Below are 27,501 nucleotides of genomic sequence, written 5' to 3' on the forward strand. Positions count from 1 at the left end.
CCTTGATGGTTGCGATGTGATCCTTGGCATGCCCTGGAATCATAGAGTAGATTCAACCATCTTCTTTCAGAAAAAGAAGGTAGAGCTCACCAACAAAGGCAAGAAGTACGAGATTCAAGCTGGAGTTTCTGGAGACACCATACCTATGGTAAGCCATATGCAAGTCTCTAGAGCAATTAAGGATTGTGCTCAATGTTGTTTGCTTTATGTCACTGATGTAAAAGATAATATGAATGCTGAAAACCAAGACCGACTTCAGCTCTTGGAAAAGTATAAAGATTGTTTTTCGGAAGATCTTCCTTATCAGCTTCTCCGAGAAAGGTCAGAAGACTATCATATTGATATTATTTCGGGCAGTTCTTCTCCTAATATAGCACCATACCGTATGAGCCGTCCTCAACAAGAAGAAATCAGAAAGCAAGTTGAAGACTTACTCAGCCGTGGGCTAATCAGGCCAAATAGCTCACCATTTTGTTCACCGGTTCTTCTTGTTCAAAAGAAAGATGGCACATTCAGGATGTGCATTGATTATCGAGCCCTCAACAAAATCACTGTGAAGAATTGGTTTCCTATTCCCAAAATTGACGACATTTTGGATCGTCTAGGAGGCTCAAAGATTTTCAGCCGCATTGATCTAAAGCTGAAGGAGAATCCCTTGCCACAAAGGCTAAAAGGAAAGCTTCATCTTCAAAGGCCTCAACCATTGGATTCGGTGGAGTCCTTACCGCCATCATCAAAGAAGCCTTGAGGCAAGGGCGGGAGGAGGAGAAGGAGTCAATGAGAGGCACAGTCCAACGAAAGGACGTTGAGTGAGGAAGAAGAAGATAGGGAACAAGAAGAGCAATCTAGCTAGGGAGGGGCTAAGAAGAGGAAGAAGAAAATTGCACAGGAAAAGCAAGAAGAGGAGAGGAGGAAAAAAAGAAAATGGATTTGCAAAAGGCTCACAGGAAGTCCAAAAAGGCCAAGGAGGAAAGAAAGAGAAAGCAAGAAGCGGAGGAGGAGGAGGAGTTGAGAATAAAGGAGGAGGAATACATAGCCCTTGCGACGTGCAGGTCCATTGAGCAACAGCCCAGGCAGGACGAGCCGGGAGCCCACAAGCCCGCTTAGGGATGAAGGACTGAGCTCAAGTAACTGCGTGCTAGAACTTGTGTAGTGGTTATCATCAAATTAGGGTAATACCACAAGATGTACACAAAACTGCTTTCCGCACTTCATACGGTCTTTATGAATTCTTGGTGGTTTCTTTCGGATTAACCAATGCACCAGCCACCTTTAATCGAATGATGGAGCGCATCTTTAGAGAGCATCGACAATATGTCGGTACTTTCTTTGATGATATTCTTGTCTTTAGCAAGAATGAAGAGGAGCATCATCAGCACTTGGAGATTGTTCTACAATTACTTTAACAAAATCGACTCTTGGTAAATGGTAAAAAGATTGAATTTTTCATGCATAAAATAAATTACCTTGGGTATGTCATCTCTTCTGAAGGGATTTAGATGGATCCTGAAAAGATCAAGATAATCCAAGAATGGCCTCATCTTCATGATGTACATGAGGTGCGATCGTTTCTTGGCTTATGCTCTTATTACCGCTGCTTCATCAAGCATTTTGCACATATGGCTTCTCCACTTCATGACCTTACAAAGAAGAAGACCTCTTTCCAATGGAAGGAAAAAGAGAAGGCAGCCTTCACAAGGCTGAAAACAGCTCTTACTTCTGGACCTATTCTTATCATTCCAGATTTGGTAAAACCATTTGTGGTGAAAGCAGATGCTTGCGGTGATTGTATTGGTGCAGTGCTAAATCAAGAAGGACATGCCATAGCCTTTGAAAGCCGCCGTCTAAATGATGTGGAGAAAATGTATGACATTTATGAAAAGGAGCTCTTAGCAATGGTTCATGCTTTAAAGATACGGAAACATTATCTTTTAGGCAATGAATTCCTTATTAAAACTGATCATCAGAGCTTGAAGTATTTCAAGACTCAAAAGCATTTGCAGGAGAAACATGCAAGATTGGAAAATTTCTTGTCTATGTTTCATTTTCAAATTATGTATACTCCAGGGAAACAAAATGTAGTTGCTGATGCACTTTCTAGAGTGCCTCGCATTGCAACTATTACAGTGGCTCATCATGAAGATTTTCAAACGATGAAGAATACTTATGATGAAGATACTAATTTTGCAGCAATTTGGTCAAATTTACACCAAGGAGATTCTCATCCAGATTATTCCATCAAAGACGGTTTACCTTCTCATGAACAATCGCCTTTGTGTCACTCTTCCTGTTTGACAAAAGGTGCTTAAAGAAAGTCATGAACCCCCTTATGCAGGGCATAGAGGGAGGGCAGCCACTCTAAGTGCAATTGAGCGCTACTTTTATTGGCCAACATTACGAAGAGATACACATAACTTCATTGAGGCTTGTCTAGTATGCCAAAAATCCAAGTATGATAGGCAGAAGACTCCAGGATTGTTGCAACCTCTTCTAGTGCCCAAAGATCCATGGGAATCTATCACAATGGATTTCATCTCAGGTATTCCAAGAACACCTCAAGGTCATGATATGATTTGGGTCATAATTGATCGATTCAACAAGCAATCACATTTTATTCCATGTCATAAAACATTGAAATCCGCACAAGCTACAAGACTTTTCATTCAACATATCTTTAGATTACATGGTATGCCTTCTGAGACCATTTCAGATAGAGATTCCAAATTCACAAGTAACTTTTGGCGTGCTTTATTTGAGAATTTGGGAACCACTTTAAAGTTCTCCTCAGCTTTTCATCCTCAAACTGACGGCCAAACAGAGGTGATGAATGTCACTCTTTTGGATATGTTGAAAGCTTATGTTAGTGAACATAAGTCACAATGGGAGAAATATCTTCCATTATTAAAGTTTGCTTACAACAATACAGTGCACTCATCCACAGTGTAAGCTCCAAATGAAATAGTACAGGGTAAAGTGATTCCTCCTCCAATTATTCGCACTAAAGATAAGATTTTTGCTGCTGATGAGTTTGCTTCAAATTTAAAAACAGCAATGGATCAAGTTCGAGCCACTATCAAAGTGACCCAAGAGCGACAAAAGAAGCAAGCAGATAAACGAAGAAGACCTTTGGCTTTTGAAAAAGGTCAATATGTCTTGCTAAAGTTTGATAAAAGCAGGCTCAAACAAGGTTCCGGTCAAAATTCATCTTTTCCAAAGCTCTCTAGTAGATACTTTGGACCCTTCAAGGTGATTGAGAAAATAAATGAAGTTTATTATCGACTTGAGCTTCCTGCTCATTGGAAAATACACAATGCTTTTCATGTAAGTTTGCTAAAACCTTACATAGGGCCAGAACCAAAGGAACCCATTACTGAAGATCCCCCAGAAGTTGAAGAAACAAAGCAACTCGTGGAACTTGAACAGATTTTGTTTCACAAGGATCAGACCACGAGAAGTGGCCTTGTGACATGAAAATTCTTACTTAAATTCAAGAATCTACCCACAACAGATGCACAGTGTGTAGATGAAAAATTCATAAAGGATTACCTAGACATTCTTCAGCCATATCAAGAAGCTTTTCAGCTGAGGACAGCTGAATAAAAGCCAGAGGGCTGTCACAACTCTATAGAAACAGAATTTGTATCCTTTTTCATTAATTTGTCTATATAATGATTTATTAAATTTGTTTCCTTTGCACTAATTAGATATAAAGAAAAGTGCATTGGAGCTGGCCACTCACAAGTTATGGTGGACCCACGCGGTGGGTTAGAGAAAAGATAGTTCACACTTCCACCTATATGGGCCGATTGGGCGCCTCGAATTAGCCTAAAAATGCTAGTCCTAAAAAATAGGGATGTCATTCTAAAAAAGTAAAATTTGTACTTTGACTGTGCTTACTAAATTTGATTGTTTCTATTTTTGACAGTATTCAGCCCAAAAAGGAAGGCCATAGAGAAGAGACAAGTGTCAAGACACTTGTCACACAAGTTTCCAAGAGTCCCACCACTTGTCACATCTCATGACATGTGGCTGGACACTTGTCTTGTGCTACTCCACTTTCCTCTTTTGTACTAGCTCTTCCCTCTCCTATAAATAAGAGCTCGTTTTTTTTCATTCAGCATCATTTTTCTTTGCTGTAAACTCATGTACAGCACCCACAGATAGCCAGAAACTGGCCCCATCTATCCCCATCATCATTCCCCACTTCTCCATTATCAAATTCCTCCATATTCCCTCTTCTATCACTGTTGTTATACAGGACAACAAGCCTGTAAATTCATTACAGCACCTCCTTCTCGAGCTCTTTCTTCCATTTTAGCAACAAGAAGCAAGCCCTATCCATGTACTGCTGATCAACGATGGAGAAAGGCTGATTTCTCCTCTTTCTTCTCTCATACTGTAAAGAATCAGTTCTTATCATTGCATAATAGATAATGCATGTGTGTTTGTACATCTTTGCATGATCTTGTGAGAGTGAGAATTACTTCTCCTCACTCTCAGGTTGATTGTAACTGAGCTCTTCCCTAAGGGACTTGGGTTGAGCAGAAATACATTCCTTCGGGGAAGGGGCCGGGGGGGGGGGGGGCGCTTGCCCATCTTCAACCCTCAATCTTGTCTCCATTACTTTTACATTTTCATGGCTGTAATTTTGTGAATAATTTTCATTTTCAGCTTTAAGTGTTCATTCTCTTTTATATTAAGTCTCGAAAACAAGCGAATATAATAATTGTTAAGCATACTACGTTGTTCGGGTCGTTTACAGAATGTGATACAAGGGAACGAGGGTGTTGTAGCACAAGGAAGATGACGAAGACAGCCACGAACCACAAACTGTAATGTCCTGCTGAAGGGGTATGAGGGTAGCGGAGAGGTTGTAGAGAAGAGGTGATGGACTGAATGAATGAGCCGTGAGGAATGAATGAGAGAGTGGCTTATAAATAGGGCAGTCAGTCTAGGATGGGGCTGCAAACCCTAAAAGAAAAACGTAGAAACGCAAAAACGCTAACTGCGGGTGAAGGGTTTCTCAAGGGTGCCGTAGCACAAGGAAGATGATGAAGATAACCACGTTCCACGAACCGCAATGTCCTCCTGAAGGGGTGTGAGGGTAGTGGAGAGGTTGGAGAGAAGAGGTGACGGACTGAATAAATCAGCTGTGAGGAATGAATGAGAGAGTGGCCTGTAAATAGGTAGAGTCAGTCTTGGATGGCGCCCCTTTTTGGGGCTGCAAACCCTAAACGCAAAACACAGAAATACAAAAATGCAAACTGTGGGTAAAGGGTGAAGGGTTTCTCCTCTTGAAGGGGTGCGAGGGTAGTGGAGAGGCTGGAGAGAAGAGGTGATGGACTGAATGAATCAACCGTGAGGAATGAATGAGAGAGTGGCTTATAAATAGGCATAGTCAGTCTAGGATGACGCTCTTTTTTGGGGCTACAAACCCTAAATGCAAACCCTAAAAGCAAAACGTAGAAACGCAAAAACGCAAACTGCGGGTGAAGGGTTTTTGAATACCCCCTCTTAGGCTCAAAAAGGGGAACAAGAGAAGAGTGAGGTGGAGATGCAATGCTACATGCTGAAGAATGCTCATGCAGCAGGTGCCACTTGGACAGTGTTCCTCGTGGGAAAATTATTCACTTGCCCAGACGCCCTAGTATAAAGATGATGAAAACATGCAATGCATAGGAGGAATGTCGGACTTTGTGTGGTGTCGAGAACCATAAGGATATGCTCGTACTCGATCTTGGGAGGTGGCTCCATGCTAACCAAGTGATGAAGAAGATCCACCTTGTAATCTGAGAATACTACTTGAAAGGAGACCTTTGAAGATAGTTAGGAGACTGAATGAGCTGTAGAATCCGAAACTCAACCTCAGGAGAGAAGTCACTAGCTCCGTGACTCCATGCTGGAAGGAATACGAAGGCCTAGCCACCAAGTCACTGCTGAAGACCCAAGGGCCTCGATCTAGGAAGACCCTCTAAATCCTGGGTATCAGTAGAAGAGATGATTGGTCGAAGACAGCCACCCCAAGAAAGTAGAGGATGGGTGAAGAACTTCATGTGGAATAGGTTCCCCCTCTGAGGCGGGAGGTGGAGGGGTCCCTGCTAAAGTCGAAGAAGAAGTAGATGCCCTCTCTGAGAGCAAAGAAATAACATCCCCCTCTGAATCCCCCTTTGAAGTAGATAGGGAATCCAAAAACTCATGGATCACGGACTCTGAAATGTCTGATGACGAAGAAAGTGCCGCCGGTCGGGCCGAAGAAGGTATCTGGGGTGCCGAAGAGCTCCCAGAGGTAGCCTCTCGAACCTCAGTAGTCGAGGGTGGGGAAGGGTGGGACTCAGAATGAGCAAGAGGTAGGCAACAGTCGCTGTCTCTTAGTGGAGCGGACTGGGTAGTCGAAGAAGAGGAAGGAGTCGAGCAGCCATTGTCTCCCGAAGGAGCGGACTGATGAGGAGACGGTATTAAACAATCACTATCTCTCGATGGAGCGGACTGCAGATTCGTAGGTCGTGGAAGCCACTGTACCCGAAAATAAGTGGGAGAAGACTGCCGCAGGCATTGCAATGATCTCCAGGAGGTCGTAGTGCCAATCGATCCTCCATGTGCTCGAAAGGACTTAGTGCGCATCGGATGCGTCTTATTGCCTTGAGTATAGTACTCTAATAGCCGATGCAGAACAATCTCTGTGGCCCAGAAAGGAGAGGTGGCACAAAGAGTGCCTGGTGGTAGACGCATGTACTTCGGGGGGGTGGGGAGCAAAGGTCGAAGTCGGCAAGCATCGGTGGTGCGTCCGGTGATGCCACAGTTGGAGCACCCAGTAGTTTGGTCATCTGTTGGTAAAGAAGCCATGGATACCAGTGTGCCTTTCTGAAGAAGGAAGAGGTCAGCCACCATGAACTACGAACCGCAATGTCCGCCTTAAGGGATATGAGGGCAGCGTGAAGCACGAACCGCAATGTCCGCCTCAAGGGGTGGGAGGGTAGTGGAAGGGCTGGAAGTGAGCTGCGAGTGGGAGGAGGATGTGACTAGTAGTAAGAGGCTGCAACCAGTAGAAAACGCAGGTGAGGAGAGAGAAAGACTAAAAACGTAGGCACGACAGCTTGCATGAGAGAGAAAGACTAAAAATGCAGGTAGGACAGCCTACAGGAGAGAAGACTAAAAACGCAGGCAGTAGGAGAGAGAGAGACAAAAAACGCAGGCAGGATAGCCTACAGGAGAGAAAAACTAAAAACGCAGGCAACAGGACTGTGATGACACGGTAGGCTGTATGGCAGTAGGTTTGCATAGGAACAGCAGTCGCCTGACTGAAATCAGCTCCAAATTGTGTGAAGAGGGCTGGAAATCAGGCGCCAATTGATGGAGACAACAATGGACAGCTTCAGCTGAGATGTCCTCTCTGAATGGGGTGTGGGCAGAAGCTGAAACACCTGAAATCTGCAAAAATGAGATTTTGATGTAGGGGAAGAAGAAGAGAAGTGGATGCCGAACCTGCCACCGGTCTTTGCCTTCACTGGAGTGGAGGATCTTCGCTGCTAGGTGAGCAGATCCAGCTCTAATACCATGTCAAAAGATGACGTACTAGCGAGACAGTAGGGTCTGCGGGGAGGAACATGAAGTGAACTCCGCAAACATGGAGAGGAGAAGAGAAGAGAGAAGAAACTTTGATGAATGGAATGATGAAGTTCTGAATCATGGAGTGAATGTGATACAAGGGAACAAGGGTGCTGTAGCACAAGGAAGATGATGAAGACAGCCACGAACCACAAACCGCAATGTCCTCTTGAAGGGGTGTGAGGGTAGCGGAGAGGTTGGAGAGAAGAGGTGATGGACTGAATGAATCAGCCGTGAGGAATGAATGAGAGAGTGGCCTATAAATAGGCATAGTCAGTCTAGGATGGCACCCCTTTTTGGGGCTGCAAACCCTAAACGCAAACCCTAAAAGCAAAACGCAGAAACGCAAAAAACGCAAACTGCGGGTGAAGGGTTTCTCAACATTCCTTTGTTGAACCGTCAGAATATTGGCCTTGATAATTCAATTCTGCTCAAATTGGCTAAAGGTGAGTGTGGGTAGTCCAAGCTATAGTGAAAAGGTGCTAGCCCCCGGTCAATGTCCAACTGATGCAAGCTCATCCAAGTGGCCATATGTGAATAGAAGCCTTCTCGTCACCATCTGGTGCTAGCTGTCTAGAGGATGTCAATGCCAATCTAGAGTACCTCTGGTATGGGAGTTCCCATAACCTGTGTAAGACAGTCACCATTCTAAACATGGAACTCAGGCACTCTTTTTCACACTGCCCCTCAGATGATCTGGCATTATATCCCACCAGATTGGTTTTTCACAAAACCACTGTGACCATGATGCACTTAGCTACTGTTTACAGAGTTCCTTGTACTTTGTATTTACATGAAGGGACTTTCTCCGAGGTTCTATTAATAGAAATTTATTTTCTTGAAAAAATATTCAGTGCTCTCAAGATTGCCTCCACAACCACAAGCATTACCCTCAGCTCTATTATAACTATCAGATGCAAGGTGTAGGTCTTACTCCTAACCATATGTGATATCATCATTGTCAATGGCCTCTCCAGGCTATACCAGCCATCATTATAGTTTCTCATTGGGTGAGTCTGATCAGTGAGCAATATCAGTTGTTTGTGCTATAGGCTGCAACCCCAAGTCTCATCTCCGTATAGAAGAGTGGGTGTGACCAGAGTACCTAACAGTTACAGTTTAGTGCGAGGTTTCTGAAATTGTATGTGAGCTTGTTGACTCTCAAGGGCTCCTACTGCCTAGTGCTGCATAGCCTTGCATCAACTGGGCCTCAGCTGTGCTTCTCAGTAAAAACTTGAGCCAGAGAAAGTGACTCCTAGGTATACATACTCCCTCACATGCTTTACTACATCTCCTCCGAACATGATCTAATACTACATAGATCTGGTCAAATCTTTCTGAAATTTATATTCCCACAAAATTGGATGGTAGCTGGAAAGAAACACTTTCTCATATTATATGGATTTGGTAGGACTAATGCTGAAGGTAATTCTCTTCGCAAGGAGAGTTTTTCTTGGAGCCAAGAACCAAGAAAGGCTCTTTTTCTTTGCAATGAGAGGTATTCTAGACTGGGTGATGCCCTCACTCTTCAAGTACAGTTATGCCATTTCCTCAACCTCAAAGGGAAACTGAGTATAGATTGGAAGATTGGAGTATTTTGTGCAATGGAACAGACTTCTTTTTCTGATATGGTAGCCAGGAGAATTACATTATCCTGCAGCCTGTTGGATAGTGACCTAAAACCCCCTCTTAAGTGAGGCAATAGTACCTTCCTTGTGCCAAACCTTAAATATCCTTCTAATGTGCCTTCACACTATAGAAAAGGCTCATTCCATGTTGTCTTGACCACCATCTAAGCCATACAGGGGCATAATCTCAATCTCCATATCTCTAATTTCTCTCTCATGAAACAAAGCGTTTTGAGTTATAAAATGTCATAAACTTCCAAGATACAAGGTCAAAGTGTTGATATTAGTTATTATCTACAAATGGAGAGTGATTTCTTTGTTCAAGGATTGGCCAGATGACCTTGTTTATGACACCTTCTGATGAATTCAAAGTTGTGGACACTTGAGTTTTGTTTCTTCTCTACTCTAACAAGCATGAAAGAAGGTTTAGATCCCGATTTTGATGATGAAAGAAGCATCTCCTGTATATGAGTTCCACTTCTCTCTTGCTCATTCTATATGCATGCTTACTTTACTGCACCCACAGCTGCAGCTTGCTAGATCTGCTGAAGGTTGTGTCACAATATTCTATTTGATTTTATGTGTTATCATCTTTTGCGAATCTTATCCGTTTAACACTAGAACCATCAAAGCAGCCTTACATGACAACTGGGATTATTAGAGAAAGATATATATTTTTGATTCCAATTCTATCTTGCTCATGATATTTTGTGGTTAATTTGCTGCATTCATGATTGCAGCTTCCTAGATCACATGACTAGTGGCATATAAACTTTATCTGTTTAACACTAGACAATTGTTTGCTTAATTGACGGTTCAGGTGAGGAAGATGAGAAGCCAATCTTGCGCAAGATAGACATCGTCAATCAGATTGTTGAAGGTATAGGAATCACTTTCTAGTCTCACAACTGCTCATCATATTTTGAGCTGGATCCTTAGTTGACTTCATTATCACTACCTGCGAATGATTTGTGCAGGTTCCAAAAAACCTATAGTTGCTGCAATCGACGGATTTGCCTTAGGTGGTGGCTTGGAGCTGGCAATGGTATCATGCAAGAGATGAACTATAAGCATGCCTGTTGGATTATTTTCCAGTTCAAATTGAAGTGTTTGGTTGCACAATATCATTGGCCTCCTATTAGTAACTTCTAGGTCTTGTTGATGCATGAGATTAACATTCACAAATTACCATTAGTTCTATTCAACTCATGTATCATGCACAGTGACAGACAATATGAGAGCAGCATTGCCGGCACGTTTTCTCAAGGATGAGACCTTGAGTGTCTTTTGAAGTGGCATGTGCCCTGGGGAGGATGCATTGGATAGGGTCTTCTTTCAGGTGTACTCAGTGATTATCAACAGAGTGCTGGTAGGGGCTTTTAAGGAGATTATGTTGCTTGAAGATATGCTATAGAGATCGTCAGAGGAATTGATTCACTTCATTCAGAAGGGTAGCAGGTGGGGACAGATTCGAGATTACTTACTGAAAACCAATCACCTTGCTCAAGACAACTTACAAGATTGATTCGTTTTAGGCTCTCTAAAAGGATGCCAGATATAATTCATGCTATACTGGCTTTGTCCACCAAAGGCTTTGTATCCTGGATAACATCTTCATTCTTGGGGAAACAAAGGTACTGGCTAGATTCAACAGGTAGGACCTTATTGGCTTGATTCTCCAGTTTTAGGATGCCTGTTGGAAGCTCATGGAGGAAATTATGTTGCAGATGGGCTTCCTAAAGCAGGCGTTTAGAAGTGTTTGATGCCTTTACTCTTCAACACATTGCCGACCATGTGGTGCAGCACCTCATGTGGGCTTTCTTTAAATCCTATATTTGTTAGTGAGTGCCTCTTATTCAACACCTCATTTAGTCATTAGGAGATCACAACAAATCTAGAGCGAAGGTAGTTTGGGATGCTATCATTCAACTGAGATTGCTTGGTTTATTGACCTAAGGAATTATCTTGTCAAGCTTATTATTAGATGCCCTTTTCTAGGTAAGGACCTCTTAAGAAGCTACCTCTTTGGAGATTGGAGGAGACAGACCATAGTTAGGTAGTCCCTGAGAATAAGCAATAGATGAAATTTAGATTTGGGAAGAGATACAAGGCAGCTTTAGGGCCTAGGGGCGAGTTTCCCCATGCTTGTTCCAGAGAGACGTTGCAAGGATTTAAGAGAGAATGAGGCAGCCTTTTCTGTTCAGAAATCAGGTCAGATCATTAATGGAGCATACATGAAAACAGAGATCTCACATTTTTTTGCAGGAGGTTTTGTCAGGATGTGTTGGAGAGTTATTCACCTTCATTGAACTCTTTCTTGACATTTAGAGGCAGAGATTATAGGTTTCAGAGGAGGTCAGCTAAACTTGTCTTGTTACTGACTTGGGCTAATGAGTGGATACCCTGTAGGGGATCTGTTGTTTCAGATAATAGCCACTGGCAGCTAGGGATCCTTCCACTTCACAGTTGAGGAGGATTGAAGACTTACGAGGGAGGAGATTGAGGTCATAGAGTATGCTGCCTGCATCAGAGAAGATCAAGGTGGTAGCTCTGAAATGATGCATTGAACTGAATCCAACTTGTTTTTACAGGAGGGTTGGAGATCTTGGGCACATCAGGGGTAACCCTTCGAGGCTCTTGTTTGGGATCGAAATGAGTAGTTTTTGATAGGCCACTGGCAGCGAGGGATCCTTCTACTGTGTGAGGTGGTGGGCTACCACATACCGGCCAGGACGCCTCTGCATTGTAGATAAGTCCAGCTCCGTCTACCTGGTTGCCATGGTTGTGTGTGTGTTAATGGCACAGGAGGCTGCTTCCATCCCTACGATTGCCCTCAGCCTTCCTCCATCGCAGAGTTTCCATCCCTACCTTCCTCTAGCCTTTCCTTGAGCTTCCTCCACCATGGATCCACCATGGAGTTTCCATCCCTACCTTCAACCCTACTCTACATTCCCTTGGGGTGCCTCTTGTTGAGCTAAAACATGCATTACTTGCTGATGAGCCTCTTAAACAGCCCCAAAACACACTAGAAAATGCTCTTTTAGAGTAAAACCCTAAAACGGGGAGCGGTTCGAGAGAGTTCAGTGAAAACCCTAAAACAGGGAGCAGTTCGAGAGAGTTTAGTGGAAAACCTAATTTTTGGGGCACCCTTGCACATCTATAAATAGATAGGCTGCCCCCATTCTACCTCATTCCGTCTGTGCAGGTTTCTCACTCCACGTGTAGATTTCAGACATCAGCCTCCTCCCACGTGGCTGTCCAGCCCTCGAGGCTACTGCCACTCCATCCGTGTTTGCTCATACCGCTGGCGCCTTCATCCATGTTGACATTAGCTGTTGGTGACATCATCATCTACTGTGATGTGATCATTCAGTCATCGCCAACCACATCAGACACTGTTTCAGTTTGCCGTTTGTAGGAGACTGTGTACAGTTTCCAGCCTCTAATCGGTGCTACACTGCTGCATTTACCAGTTTCCAGTCTCTAGACTGCTGCGTTTTGGTGACCATCCTGCTGCCATTCACTATTCAGTACTCCTACACTCCAACTGGTGGTCACAGACTTGGGATCTGTCTCCAGTGGATGTCACACTCCGACATTGCTCTGCCCGTGAGCACACTATACACTCTTACATTCATTTACAGCATTCATTCACTTTAGAGTTATGTTATCTCTCTCCCTTTTTTTGTTTGTGTTTGAGATTCTGTGTTTGAGTTTTGAGTTTTGCGTTTAGGGTTTGAGTTTTGAGTTTTGCATTTAGGATTTGAGTTTTCCCCTTTGTGTCTGTGTCTCTCTCTTTGTTTTTCTGTCGTGGTTGTACACTCTGTGTGTCGTCAATGCAAACCCTGGCAGTTTTCTTTACATGGTATCAAAGCCGATGCTCTTGTAAAGAGTATCCTACGGATATTGTGGAAAGCTAGTCTTTGTGTGAGGCTCACAATACGACTCGTAACCGAATCACAATGTCCCAGACACCTTCTTCTTCAGTTCCTATGATGTCTTATCAGGCTTCTCCATCATTGGAGGCTCTGAGACGACATTATGGACTCGGTGAGGAGGACGACACTCCACTTTCACCTTCACCTTCTTCTACTCCGATTCCAGATCTCACTAACATGACAGAGGACTTTGAGGAGTACTATCGCAACAAGTATGGTGATGTTTACACCCCTTCTACCAGTTTTGCTATCACATCCGGACCGGTTGGTGAGGTTGGCCACCTCTCCGATCATGGAGGATATATGGCATTCGGAACGTCTGGCGATTCATCTTCATCATCTCAACCAAGTCCAATGTCAGGTTTGTACAATTCTTTTGTGTTGCATGAATCAAAACCCTTGCCTGTTTTTTCTTTTGAGGTACAAGATCCGGATGGCTTTGCATATGTGAACTTCAATAGAGGGGGCTCACGAAGCAGACGGAATTCAGGTACATCTACGGCTTTTGTTTCATTTGAGCATATCACACACACTTCGTACTTTCCTCCCATCCCACCCTCTTCTATATCACACCTTGATCATCTCTCATCATCTTTCCAAAACCTTGCATCACACACCCTGGGGGTTGGATCTTCCATCTCTGCTCCTAGCACCTTTTCCTTCTCCACCCCATTCTCTACCTCTTTGCACCATGGTACTTCGTTAGCGGGAATGACATCCTTTAACACAGTGTCTCTCACTTTTTAGCAAATGAGCACACCCATCACTCTTGGGTCGACTGTGATGGGCATCCCCCTTACTATCCCCAGCTTCACATCTCCCATGACCACTCATACGCAGGGGTTTCCATCCTCAGCTTATGGTGTGTCTTCACACTCTCCTTGGGTTACACCTACGCAGGGATTCCCATCTTTTGCTCCCCGTGTTCCCATCCCATCTCCTTGGGTTCCTCATGTGGCTACCATGCCCATGCCTAATCAGCCCATCCCTACCTATGGATCCACCTTGCACACTATCCGTATGTCTGCTGGGCACTCTAGGACCCATTCCCAAGTGTACTCCACTCCCTCATTCTTCCCACACTACACTTTTTCACACTATCCATCTCCGAGTACTACCACTCTTGTTGCAACGACCAAGAATGCCTTCACGGATAAGACACGTTTTAACGGGTCAAATTTTACCACTTGGTCTAATTTCATGCAACAAGTGCTTGAGTCTCAGGGTCTTTGGGACCTCTTGATTGGTCTAGAGCCTATGCCGGACCGTTGACTAGCTCACCTTGATTACATCCGTCAATGGAAAGCCCGCGTTGAGCCAATGCAGGGATTTCTTCTCGAGTTTCACTCTTAGTTGGAGCACTTATAGCTTGTGTAAGAGCGTTGGAGTCACCTTCTGGACCGCTATGCAGCTCATGATTGTAGTGGGCGCATCAATCTTGACTTTGAGCTTCAAGAGTTCTCTATTAAGGAAGGGGATAATCTGAAAGTCAAGCTGGCTGAATATACGCAGTTACTTGCCGAGTTCGCCACTACTAGCTTTCCAAAGTCAAATGACGATCAGGTTACATTCTTTTTGAATAAGTTTCTTGAAAAGTAATTCAATTTTATTCAACACATCGTCTCCCAATCTCAATTGCCAACCTTCTACGAGTTTGAGTGCGACTTCTTATGTTATGCGAGGCTGCATGATCAAGTCCACAAGAAATCCTCATCCCAGCCTTATTTAGAGCAGAGGGGTTGGTTGCCTCTTCTTCGGGAGGGAAAACCACCAGTGGCAAGAACTGGCAAGATGTGAAGGCAAGCCAATCAAAGGATGACTCCTCTTCCTTCGATGGAACCAAAGAATCTAGACCTATTTGGCAACAACTCCCTAAGAAAAACCGGTTTTGCACACACTGCCAGAGAGTAGGCCATGTGGACGAGGAGTGTCGCTCCAAGGCCCAAGTTCTTTCATCTAAAAAGCCTCAGCAGACTGCTGTGACTACACAGTCCAGTGGGGCTACGCCTTCCGCTCCTGCTTCATCTGCTGAGCACCCATTGTTGCAGCTGGACATGTGTGGTTCGAGTACAGCCTTAGCAACCCATCTCTTTCACTACCCCTGAGGGACTGGCTGATTGGTTTGCAGGTTTCGATCTTGTTGCACTTCATGCATCTATCTCACTTCCTCCCCACCTTGTCAGGCGTTCCCTTGGCAGCACCCTATTACTGGACATACGCGATTGTGGCCACCTTCTTAGACTCGCATGTCTCTAGGTCCTTTCGGATGCCCTAGGTCAGTCTAGGATTCATTTTTCGCACTCTTAGAGTTGGGCCCATAGGATTCATTGTCCTTAGCTTTTCCATTCTTGTGACTTCCGCTACGTTTACTCACACATACACATTCATTGCATTTATTTTGAGTTAGATTTTCTTTCTGTTATGTTTTGCTTTGGAGCATCTCACTACTAACCTCCATGTTTGCAGATTCTCATATCTTTTGCAGGGTTTTGTCTTTTAGTGTAGGGCTAACTTGCAAATTGCTTTGGTCCTACCTGGGCCAAAGATGTGGGGATGCGCACCTTGCGGCTGTTGTTACTACACCATCATCCTCCATCACATGGATACCTCATCACCTATGTTCCCTCGTCATCGACACCCTTAGTGGATGGGTTAGCTTGTACTGTTTTGTGATGCATTGGGTGTACCCTACCTACTCCCGAGTCTTCTGGGTCACTATTACTCAATAGGTCGCATCCCATAAAATTTAGCTCACTTATTAAAAAAAAAAAGTTCCATGTGGTTCCATTTGTCTTTGTAGGGCTTGGTAGGCCACTGGGCAGCCGTTGTGCACCCTTTGTCCGATGCTCTATCCTCTCTGGGGTGACTACTTGGATTCCCTTGGTAAGATAACCATCGCCTCTGTAGTCTTGGTAGGCCACTAGGAAGCTGATGTGCGCTCTTTGTTTGATGCCCTAGCTACTTTGGGATGGGACGCCTTGGGGTCAATAAATATCACAGTGGTTGGCCTATCCTTTCGGCTCAGTTTTGGGCCTAAGAGGGGATGTTGAGCTAAAACATGCATTACTTATTGATTAACCTCTTAAACAGCCCCAAAACACACTAAAAAATGCTCTTTTAGAGTAAAACCCTAAAATGGGGAGCGGTTTGAGAGAGTTCAATGGAAACCCTAAAATGGGGAGCAGTTCGAGAGAGTTCAGTGGAAACCCTAATTTTTGGGGTGGCCTTGCCTCCAGACTACTGCATTTTGATGACCAGCTTGTTGCCATTCACTATTTAGCACTCCTATACTCCAGCTGGTGGTCACAGACTTGGGATCCGTCTCCGGTGGACGTCACACTCTGACATTGCTCTGCCCTTGAGGACACTGTACACTCTTACATTCTTTTACAACATTCATTCACTTCAAAGTTATGTTCTCTCTCTCCCTTCTTCTGTTTGTGTTTGAGTTTTGAGTTTTGCGTTTAGGGTTTGAGTTGTGCCCTCTGTGTCTGTGTCTGTCTCTTTGTGTTTCTGTCATGGTCGTACACTCTGTGTGTTCTTAGTGCAAACCCTAGGAGTTTTCTTTACACATCTCGCTTTGTAGAATTTGAGTTTCTTCCCTGGCACAAACATGCAGCCCCCATCATGATCCATGGCCTCCTCAACCGGGAGAAACATTAAAAAGGGTGGAGTGTGGAATAGGATGGTAGCCTCCTTCCCCCTAAAGCTGGCATCCTGTCTTTGGGAGGTTGCTAATTATGAATTGATCTGTTGCATCTTGGCTTTGGGAGGTTGTTAGTCTTATTGATAATTTTATAAGGGGGAAAAGAGCAAAGTAGGGCCAATACTCGGATGATAGAGAAGCAGGTTGCAGCTCTCTCTCTCTCTCTCTCTCTCTCTCTCGGTGATACTTTGATGAAAAGGTTGATACTTTGATGATAGTGATTACGGGGACAAATTTCATTCATGCCACAAATAACGATATGTTGCTATATTGTATCATTGAGACATAGTATTGCAACGATATAGATAATATACTAGCCTTTGCAATTATATAGATAAATACTAGCCCGATTGCCAATATACTGACCTGGGGACTTGGGAGTGGTAGCACGGGTCACAAATAAAGGACTTGCTTGCAAATATAAGGACTTTGAAGGGAGCATAGCCTTTCATATATATCGGCCAAAAATTGAGATTCATCCCCACTTGTGACTTTTCTCATGCAAAGTGGACCATAGAACACTGTATTAGATGAGAAATCATTGGAAGCATCATTGCTTGATATATTTGGACATTGAGATGTAGTGAGACTATATCATCTGCGTCACTCTGATGCTTACACATATGGAGAGGAACATTTGAGAGATGTAGATTGATTTGGTGTGCACGAGGAGGTGAAAGGCCTTCTAGACCTTAACCACTGGTAGGTTGGAGTTTTGTATGGATGGGGTAACTACAAGAAGAAATGAAAGATTAAGTTTTTTTGCATTACATGTCACTAATCTAGCCCACAATTTCATGGGAGAGGTAGAATATCATCATGCAGCTCCAAAACTAAAATGGATATTCATGGCACCATTATACCAGATTCTTGACGTGCAATCGCCCTAGGAGATTGACACTTTTGTTGTTTTGTATGTATTTCGGTGTTTCCTTGTAAAATTTCAGCCAAGGTGGTTTTCTAGTTAAGAGAAATGTATTTGGATTTTCCAAGAGATAAGAAGAATCTATTAATGACACCTTAGAGGAGAATCTCCCTGAGGTAAAATATACACGCTACAAATCCCTGTAAAGAGCATCTATGTATGTCATAAGTTCAATGGTTGAGTGAACAACAAATCTGGTGTGCTATAGTCCTCATGGACTCTCAACCAGTTGATCAGGACTTTGCATGGCGATGCTAGAAGAATTCTATGCAAGCTTCCTTGATATTTAATGCCTATCTTTTAGTCCCTCATCGTCTGACCAGTTAACTCAGTATCTGGAATGTTAGCCATCCACTATCACCTCCTAACATCTACAATTTAGACTACGATGGAGGGTGAAGTATCCACATCAATGTCGAAAGGTTGTGCAACCCTCAAAGCTGCCTAGGCTTTGTCTACAAGCATGTTGATGTTTACTAGGGTTGTAGGTGTCTGTGAATCGGGAAAGATTTCTTTGTGAACTCTCTGCATGCATGCCTAAATTGAATGCAACATGTGGGCATGTGTGAGGCATTGTATAGCTGTTCTTCTTCAGTTCACTGTAGTCAACAATGGCTGTCTATTGAGAAATTTTGCTGTTTACAGCCTGCTGCTTTAGGGCCGAGGGTTGAAGATAAGCTGATGCTCAAGGATTGTGTAATGCCATGCTAGGAGCTTGTGTATGCTTTTGTGCTCTTACTTTTGCTAGTAGTACATGGGAGTTGTTTACTGGTCAATTATGACAAGTAGGTGCCAGTGTAGGCCTGCTGGGCCATTCTTGCCTCTATTTCAGAATTTCAGAATCCTGTTAAAAAGGCTTTTATCTCTGACTATAAAAAAGCATTCATTCAAAGGAAACAGTAGTCATATAAAATAAACATCCAAATTAATTGCTAATCTTATTGCTAAATCTAAATACCAATTAGTTTTGCTTATAATAACTCTAGCCTTTTGAGAAAATAGCTTCTTTTTGTTAGTTTCTGGACCTCCCAAAGGAATGCATTGTATCTTTAATCCTAGAGCAACACATGAAAGTTCTATTCTTTAAGAAAAGTAGCCATTTTTCAAAGTTTCTGGATGACTTTTGCATATGATCCTGACAAACTGTCAGACTTTTATGTGTTCTCTTATGACCAAATACAGAACGAAAGTCGTTAGGAATCACTGATTGATTTACTTACTGAAAGGCTACTGTGAAACAAGTGTTGTTTTGGGATCTTATGTGTTTGCTATTAGATGATCATGTTTGTAAATTTGAATATGATGATAGTAATGAGGGACAGTTCACTAAATTTTGTTACTGGTTTGCATAGGCATGCCATGCACGTATCGCCACCCAAAGGGCACGCCTTGGTTTGCCTGAACTGCAGCTGGGGATAATTCCAGGATTGGGTGGTAAGCTCTTTACCTACCTCAGTTATTAGCAATGTCCATCCAACTCATCAGCTACAAAATATCAAATCAGAACTGCTGCCAAAAGACTAACATGCACTCATGAAATTTGAATCTTTTGTTCTAAGAATGCTCATAATGCCATTCTGTTTTTTTTAACTGTTCCTAGTTATTGTTATTTTTAGAAGCAAAATAGTACAAAACACACCAATCAGCTAATCAATTGACGCTTATGCCAACATGACTTCTTACAAAATACTTTCAAGGAGATTTAGTTTTGCTTATCATACTCGAAGATAGATGTGCAGTTCGAGTGCTAATTCTGTGGGCTACAGATATGATTGCATTGGCTTTGTTGATCTGCTAAGCAGTAGCAGGTCCTGTTCTTGCAATCAGCTGTGCTGATATTTAAAGCTGTGGTTCATCCTATAATGGCAATTGGCTTGGGTGATCATTCAAGCAGGAGTGCACTCTAGATCTTCATGTGAGAGTGCCTAGCAGGCTGGTGTGTCATGATCGCTATATTCTCCTTTCGATCTTGCTGTGGTCTTCTTCCCAGTTTCAGCCTGCTTGCCTTCGTTTGATTTGTTGACTGGTTTTCTGCACTTATGACACTTTTTTCCTGCTTCATGACGCGAAAAGAAGTTGCCACGACTGCACAACCTGCTTTTTTGCTTGCACTCATTTCTTCTACCTGTTACCTTACCTTATTTTTCTGCTCATAATGGCTGCCCAACCTAAGGTTATCAGTGCCACCCTGTGGCTGACTATGATCTCAAGCAGTAGAGCAACTTGTGGCCCAGCATGAGACAAAACATGCTTAATTTCTGTAAGACTCTTAGGCTCAAAACCATTTACAAGGTGAATGATTGATATTCAACAATATTAAATGATCAGAAATTTAATGAGTATCTTGTGTGCAACTGTTTCTTTCATTGGGCAGATGTTTTCCATTACTTTTGCTCAACAATTGTAAGTCAGCTTGTGTGCTTTATTGAAGGCATTCACCATGTAGCTCAAGCCTTTTTGCAATGATGTGAGCAGGAAATACTTAAAATTAATGCCTTGTCTTGTGTGGAAGATTGTCACAAGATGGAGAGCATTGATTGATGATTGAATGGATGTGTAATATCCATGGAACCATAGACATGGCTGAAGATTGAACCAAATTAGAGATGGAGGGACACAAGAGGCCATCATTGTTTTTCCTGTCCAGAGAAAATAATAATTCTATCAATAAATACACTTGGGACAAAGTTTCCCAAGGCAAAGTACAAAAACAGCTCTATGAGGGGCTTCCAAAACAGTAATTATACAACAAAAGGGAAGTCTCTTACAGGGCCTGTGTGAAAACCCAATCAAGAGGTTTATAGACTATAGTGCTAGATGGGTAACGATGAAAGAAAGTGCTAGAATCCCATGTCCTGATAAAAGCCTCTTTCCTCTGCATAGTTCTGATCTGCTCTTTATCCCTTCTCATCTCCAGTGGAAAGTATGGATAATCTCTGTACAAATTCTGGAGAGAGTCTCTGGAGTGGATATGTTGAATAGATCCATAGCATGGCTACATCTGGCAGTCCAAATACACAAGCAATGATGCTAGCTATGAGCTCCCATCTGTGACAGTGTCCGTGAGTTCACAGTGTCTGCCAGCACCACCTCGGACCAAGTTCTGAAACTAAGCCTAAAATACCCTTTCCCTGGGGCCTGCAGAGTTACTTTTGTGACCCTCACAACGGCGGCTGTGAGATGTGCAAAGTTGGTCTGTGCAGTTGGCCGGTTTTATGGCAGGGCAGACAGGTTGCACACAGAATTTTTGCATTATTATTTGAAGCAGGTCAGCCCATTTTAAAGGTCCAACCTGATGCTGGGATCACTGCACATATTGTCTGCAGTCATGTGGTTTGTCATTCAGACAGTTTGTAAGTTGGATGGTTTGAGGTTCTCTGAGAGGTACTAACACATACTTTTGTACATATTCTGCTTTCATTATTATGATCAAGGTTCATCTTCTGAGTTTCTGAGGATTTATTGTCACTTTGTGGATTTCCACAAGGCGTTTGACAAAGTGCCTATTCCTATCATGCAGAGATTGCAGGACATTGGAGTGTCAGAGGGTATGTAGACAGGGTGTGTGCGAGCACTTGGGGAGATGTTTGAGACGATTGACACCACCATAGGGAAAATGTAGAAATGCCTGCTTTCATTCACACTATCTGGATGATACATAGACAAGGTGCCTGACTACACAGACAGGGGGGGCGGAGTGGGAGCTAGACTTGTTGGAGTGTTGATACTGATACAATTTTATGCTGATGACATTGTACTCATTTCAAACACACCGCAGGGCTTGCAATGCCACTTGGATGTGCTACATGCCTTTCGCAAAGATAAAAATATTGCAGTGAACCTTGGAAAGACCAAGGTCATGGTTTTCAACACTTGGGCAGCATGGGTTACCAAATCTATGTAATTTGTTCACATTTGGAGATGTAGTGGAGCATGTGAGAGAGTATGTATACCTGGGACTCACTTTCTCTAGCCTGATATTTTCACTAAGAGGGGGAGTTGAGGCCTAGTCGGTGCAAGGCTAAGTGGCACTAGGGGCCCTTGAGAATCAGTGTGCCCACATACAGTTTCAGGAACCTTGCACCAAATTGTGGCTGTTTGATACTCTAGTCATGCCCACCCTTCTATATGGAGCTGAGGTTTGGGGTTGCAGCCTCTACCACAAGTGACTGAGCCCGCTCATTGATCAGATTGGCCTTGAGAGAGACTCTTATGATGGATGGGATAACATGGAGGGGTCATTGGTGCTGATGATATCTCGCATAATTAGGAGTAAGCCCTCCACCTCACATCCCATCATTAGAATAGAGGTGGAGGCAACACTTCTACCCTGATGTGGTAGGATCCTAGTTGCTTGTGCTAGATGAGGAGATGCACTGCAAATACAAGACATTGCCTTTGGGATTGCTCTAGAGATCAAGAGGGTTGGAGGACTCACGAGAGCTTTATGGTGGGTTTCCATGGCGCATATGCCACTGCAATAGTGTCTCTCGTCAACAATTGAGTGCTTTTTTATTTTTTCCACAATAGGCTTCTTGACAAAGCAGACTATAGAGAAATACTGCAAATGGGCTTTGATCACTAGCATTATAGCTTGTTGGTAAATTTGGATAGGGAGATGCAGCTATGCCATTGATAAGTAGTTATGTGTCCATAATAGAGACTCTTTCCAACAGTTTGATGGAGATCATGCAGATGATTGCATCTCCCTCCTGAAGTCCCTACTAGGTGATTGGGGTAGATAAATGCACTAATACCTATTGAAACATGGATCTAGGACATGGCAATGCAGAAGCTATGGAGGTTGAAAGATGAAGACCAAACTCATGAAGACATAGACAAAGACAAGACCAACAGTCACGTAGGTGAATTCGGTTCCAAGATTGAGACTTGGACTTATAATCACAATCTTGTGTGTGATCGACAATGACACAAACACTTTACTGGAAAGAAAAGAGTACTATTATTCCATTAAAGAAAAAGAAGCAAGTACAATGCTTTATAGGAAAGTCTAGGCAGCACATCCTCCTACTGTGCTTATGGGATTCTTGTCTTGAGCCCTCACTGCTCCAAAGAGATTGAAGTAGGTGTGATTGCAAACATCTTAACACCCCTCCTCAATCACAACTAGAAGTACAAAGTGTGTAGAGGCTTTAGTGAGCAACCACTTGAAAAGTGTGGGCACATCACAAACTTGGTAAACACCAGAGGTTGTTGCAGAAAAGTCTAAGTGTGGGTACCAAAGACATGGTGGACATCCAGAGGCTGTAACGGGGGCCTCACAAAGTGTACAGAGGCTGTAGTACAAGGTTACATGAGGAGTTTATAAGCTTATGTCTGAAGCATTAGGACTAGGCAATACAAGGCTAAATAAGTCTATCAGAATAGAAGGATTGATGAGGTTTGCCTTTCTCCTGGTAGTCTTCTTCTTCTTCTTCTTCTTCTTCTTTTGCTCCATGGTCTTCCTCTTGTTTAATAGCAACTAGATAGGCTTTTTGAGACCTTTTTCTGGCATGACAGAACTTCTCAGTGTGTCCGGTCCTTTTGCAGGAGTCACAAAATAGCTGGACCTTTCTTCCTTTGTTCTTGTTATTGACATACAACATTTGTTCTTCTTTAGAAGTACTTGATTCTTCTTTATTCTTGATCTACTTTTCTTCTTCCAATAGAGAGGCCTTAATGTCAACCGATTTAGGATTTGGCATGTTAACTAAGGTGGTTGTTTTTTTTAAAATCAGAAGGCAAACTTTTTAGCAAAACACCAATACAAATATCTTCATTCATTTTGAGATTTATCCTTGCAAGTTGGGTTAGGAAACTTTCCATGTAGTTCAGATGAGATGCCAGGGATATATTAGGTTTCATATCAAGTCGAAAGAATTCAATCAGTAAACCATACTTTGAGGACTTGGACTGTGCACCAAACAATGTATCTAATCTATCCCAAGTGTCATGGGACGTGTCACAAGCATCTACATGAGGGATGTAGGTGTCATCCAACTCCAATTTGATGATGGCCTGTGCTTTGTCATCATTATTCTGCCAAGTAACTGCAAGAGTTGCATCTTGAGGCTTCTTTTCTTGTCCATTGGTAATGGCCCATAGGCCCTGCTTCATCAGGATGAGTTTGATGTGGGTTTGCCAGGTGTGAAACTCGACTCCTTTGAAGCAAGCTGTTGGAGTTCCAAAAAACCCAGATTTTGAGCAGCAAAGGAGTTGGTTGTGTCACAAGACACAAGTGCTAAGAGCACTAGATAAGTGTCAACGCTATGTTTGTATCTTCTTCCTTAATTCTTTCAAATCTGCAAAATCCTTCAAGGTCTTTCAAATCCAAATCTTCCCCTCCTTGATTTGATGCTGGGGCTTTAGATCAGAGTGGCCTTGGCCTGGTTTAAGTGGTAGGAGAGAGAAAATGTAGAAATACTTAAGCTTTAGCTCAATAGGCTATGGAGTCTTTGCAATTAGGGTTCTGACCCGATTGGCTTTTGATTCAGTGCAGCTCGTATACATAGCTATAGCACAAATGGTTTGGTGGGGAGTAAACTTACAAGGTAGGCTTCAATTGCCCTAAGACTGCTGGGTAGATCCTGGTGTGTGGTGGCCGCATCGACTGTACGACCACAACAGGGCTGACAACGATGCCAAATTTTCGAAATGCTGGACATATAGATCAGTAATGTCGTACTATAATGTGGTATAGGGAAGTGCGCTCAGCAGGGAAACAAATCCCTAGAAGAAGGCAAGTTAAGATATGGCTTTTGGAGGAGATCCAAGTATTCCAAGTGAGCAGGGTCCTGTCTGGCTATGGCAGCCATTGAAGCTTCATTGAAGGTAGAGTGAGAATGGAGCTGGAAGTGAAGTCATAAGCTGACCAGAAGTGAAGATGAGCTGAGTTGAGCTAGGCCATGCCCGGCTGGGCTCTGATACCATGTTGAAATATGGATCTAGGACATGGCAATGCGGAAGCTATGGAGGTTGAAAGATGAAGACCAAACTCATGAAGACATAGACAAAGACAAGATCAACAGTCACACAAATGAATTAGGTTCCAAGATTGAGATTTGGACTCATAAACACAATCTTGTGTGTGGACAATGACACAGATACTTTATTGGAAAGAAAAGAGTACTATCATTCCATTAAAGAAAAGGAAGCAAGTACAATGCTTTATAGGAAAGTCCAGGCAGCACATCCTTCTACTGTGCTTATGGGATTCTTGTCCTGAGCCCTCATTGCTCGTTCTGAATAGACTGAAGTAGGTGTGATTGCAAACATCTCAACAATACCATCAAGAGATAGAACATATTTACAATAGACAAACTTTCTAGCTTCTGGTTGGAGATTATCCATAATATTTTAGGGAGATTGGACAGGATGAAAATTGTTTCTTAGCATGTGAGGAGGCTAGACGCATTTCTTGATATCTAGGATTCATCTTTCACCTAGAATCATGCATCTACAATTATAGACCACCAAATCGGCTTTTCATATCACTCTTGTATTAGATAGTGTTTTGAGAGTGGACAAATCATGGTGAGGGTTCTCTTTTGTATTTTAATTTCCCATCTATGTGGCTAGTATATAGTTTGACGTTGGTCATTGCTGAAAATATACAATTTTGACCATGGACAAGAGGGTCACATTGCAAGGGATTGTCCCAATAGGGAGCAAGCTGGAAAATCAAAAAATCAGGGAGATTTTAAGGGAAAGAAGCCCAAAACATTGGTGGGATTGGTGCCCAAGGTTGTTAATGATCAAGCCAATGATGATGCTATTGAGTTGTGCTGAGTATGGGGCAAAATTAGAGATTAGCATGCATTGATATTCTTTAATATTGGTGCACAAGCCAACTTCATCTCTGTAGACATGGCAGTCTGTCTAGGCATCAAAGAGGATGAGATGGCACCCATGGGGAAGTTGGAATAGCATGTAAAGGTCATGCAGAGCCCGTTATACCACTCATTGAAAAGCTTTGGTTGCAATAGGTGGATAGGAAGAGTTCTTCATTGCTCCACTTGAGGGTTGTAATGTGTTGCTTCGTATGCCATAGTGTCACCATATGCATGCAGTGATTGATTCATGTACAAAAGAGATCACTATCCAGCATAAGGAAAAGACACTCACATTTAATGTAAAGTTAGAAGGAGAAACTATCCATGTTGTATATGCAACTGCCATTTCTAAAGTAATGAAAAAATCATTCAATATACTTGGTTTTTACTAAGGATAAGGATGATAGCGAGAATGTTGGAAATATGTCTAAGTTAGAAAATAATCCCATGTCATTTTGAAAATATAGGATGATTGCTTCTCTCAATTATCTCCACTAGGGAAGCTACCCCCTGAATGGCCTGAAGATCATGGCATAAATCTTATACTTGGAAGCGACCCATCTCATAAACCATCTATAGAGGTAGTGCAGCCCAATAGGAGGAGATTATGAGTCAAGTGAATTAGTTGTTAAAAAAGGCTGATTCAGCCCAACACATCTACTTTTTGTTCTCTAGTGATTTTGGTGCAGAAAAAGGATAGTTTATGGTGTATATGCATTGCTTATTGTGCTCTGAATAAAATCATGATAAGAAATCAAATTTTGATCCCTCGGATCGATGATGTTATGGATAGATTGTGAGGGGCACCCATATTTAGCCATATAGATTTGAAAAGTGGGTGTCATTAGATATGCATTAGACTGGAGGATGTGCCTAAGACAATTTTCAGGACATTCTTTTGGTTGTATGACTTTCTTGTTATGCCTTTTGGACTTTTGAAATGCTCCTATCACTTCCAATCAGATAATGAATCGCATCTTCAAGCTAGACAGAGGATTTATGGACACTTTCTTTGATGACATCATTGTCTATTCAAAGAATGAGGTAGAACATAGAAGACACTTGGACATTGAGTTTAATAAACTATGTGAGCATAGGCTAGTTATCAATGACAAGAAATGCGAATTCTTTTTGCATGAGATCCACTTTTTGGGGCATATTATATCGGTACTATCGGTTGATGGAATTCGCATGGACACTGCAAAGGTTGAGGCAATACGATCATGACCACCCTTGAGAAATACATGAGATCCGCAGCTTCTTGGGTTTATGTTCTTAATACATGAAGTATATACATGTGTTTATTGTCATTGCTTCTTCATTGCATGCTTTGCAGAAGAAAAATGTGCCATTTAGATGGACAGTAATAGAAATTTCAGCATTTGAAAAGTTGAAGGAAAAGATGATTTCAGATCTTGTACTCATGCTTCTTGATTTAAGAAAGTCATTCTTAGTTCAGTGTGATGTATATTGTAATAACATTGGGGTTGTTCTCATGCAAGATGGCCAAGTTATGGCTTATGAGAGTCGAATTCTCCACGGTGCAAATAAGAATTTGCAGGTCTATGATAAAGGGCTCTTAATTGTGATTCATGGATTGCCTATGTGGAAACATTATTTGTTGGGGGTTGGTTTTATAGTGTAAACAGACCATCAAACTTTGAGGTACTTTCTGACCCAAACAAAGTCGTCAAAGAATCATATGAGATGGGCAGATTTTCGCTCTATGTTTCATTTTTAGATTGTACATATTGACAGTGAAAAGAATGTTATGGCTGATGCATTGTCACATAAGCCACAAATTTCATTCGTCAGCATGGTATACCACACGGAGTTGGATGCCATAAAAGACCAATGTGTTGCTGAT

At 42.6% G+C, this 27,501-nt stretch overlaps 1 protein-coding gene across 2 annotated transcripts in view; it reads left to right on the forward strand.

Moving 5' to 3' along the window:
* The window catches only part of LOC148018132 (peroxisomal fatty acid beta-oxidation multifunctional protein AIM1-like), a 122,371-nt gene that overhangs the window by 39,985 nt on the left and 54,885 nt on the right, over nucleotides 1–27,501 (forward strand). For both annotated transcript variants that reach the window (XM_087662289.1, XM_087662290.1), the window contains exons 5-7: nucleotides 10,054–10,113; nucleotides 10,211–10,278; nucleotides 19,155–19,236. In XM_087662289.1, the coding sequence (XP_087518415.1) occupies nucleotides 10,054–10,113; nucleotides 10,211–10,278; nucleotides 19,155–19,236 (210 nt within the window). The remainder of the gene's footprint in view (nucleotides 1–10,053; nucleotides 10,114–10,210; nucleotides 10,279–19,154; nucleotides 19,237–27,501) is intronic.

Source organism: Lygodium microphyllum, chromosome 21 (genome assembly GCF_053477565.2).
Source record: "Lygodium microphyllum isolate KBCC chromosome 21, Lygodium_microphyllum_v1.1.10, whole genome shotgun sequence".
Lineage (NCBI taxonomy): Eukaryota > Viridiplantae > Streptophyta > Polypodiopsida > Schizaeales > Lygodiaceae > Lygodium > Lygodium microphyllum.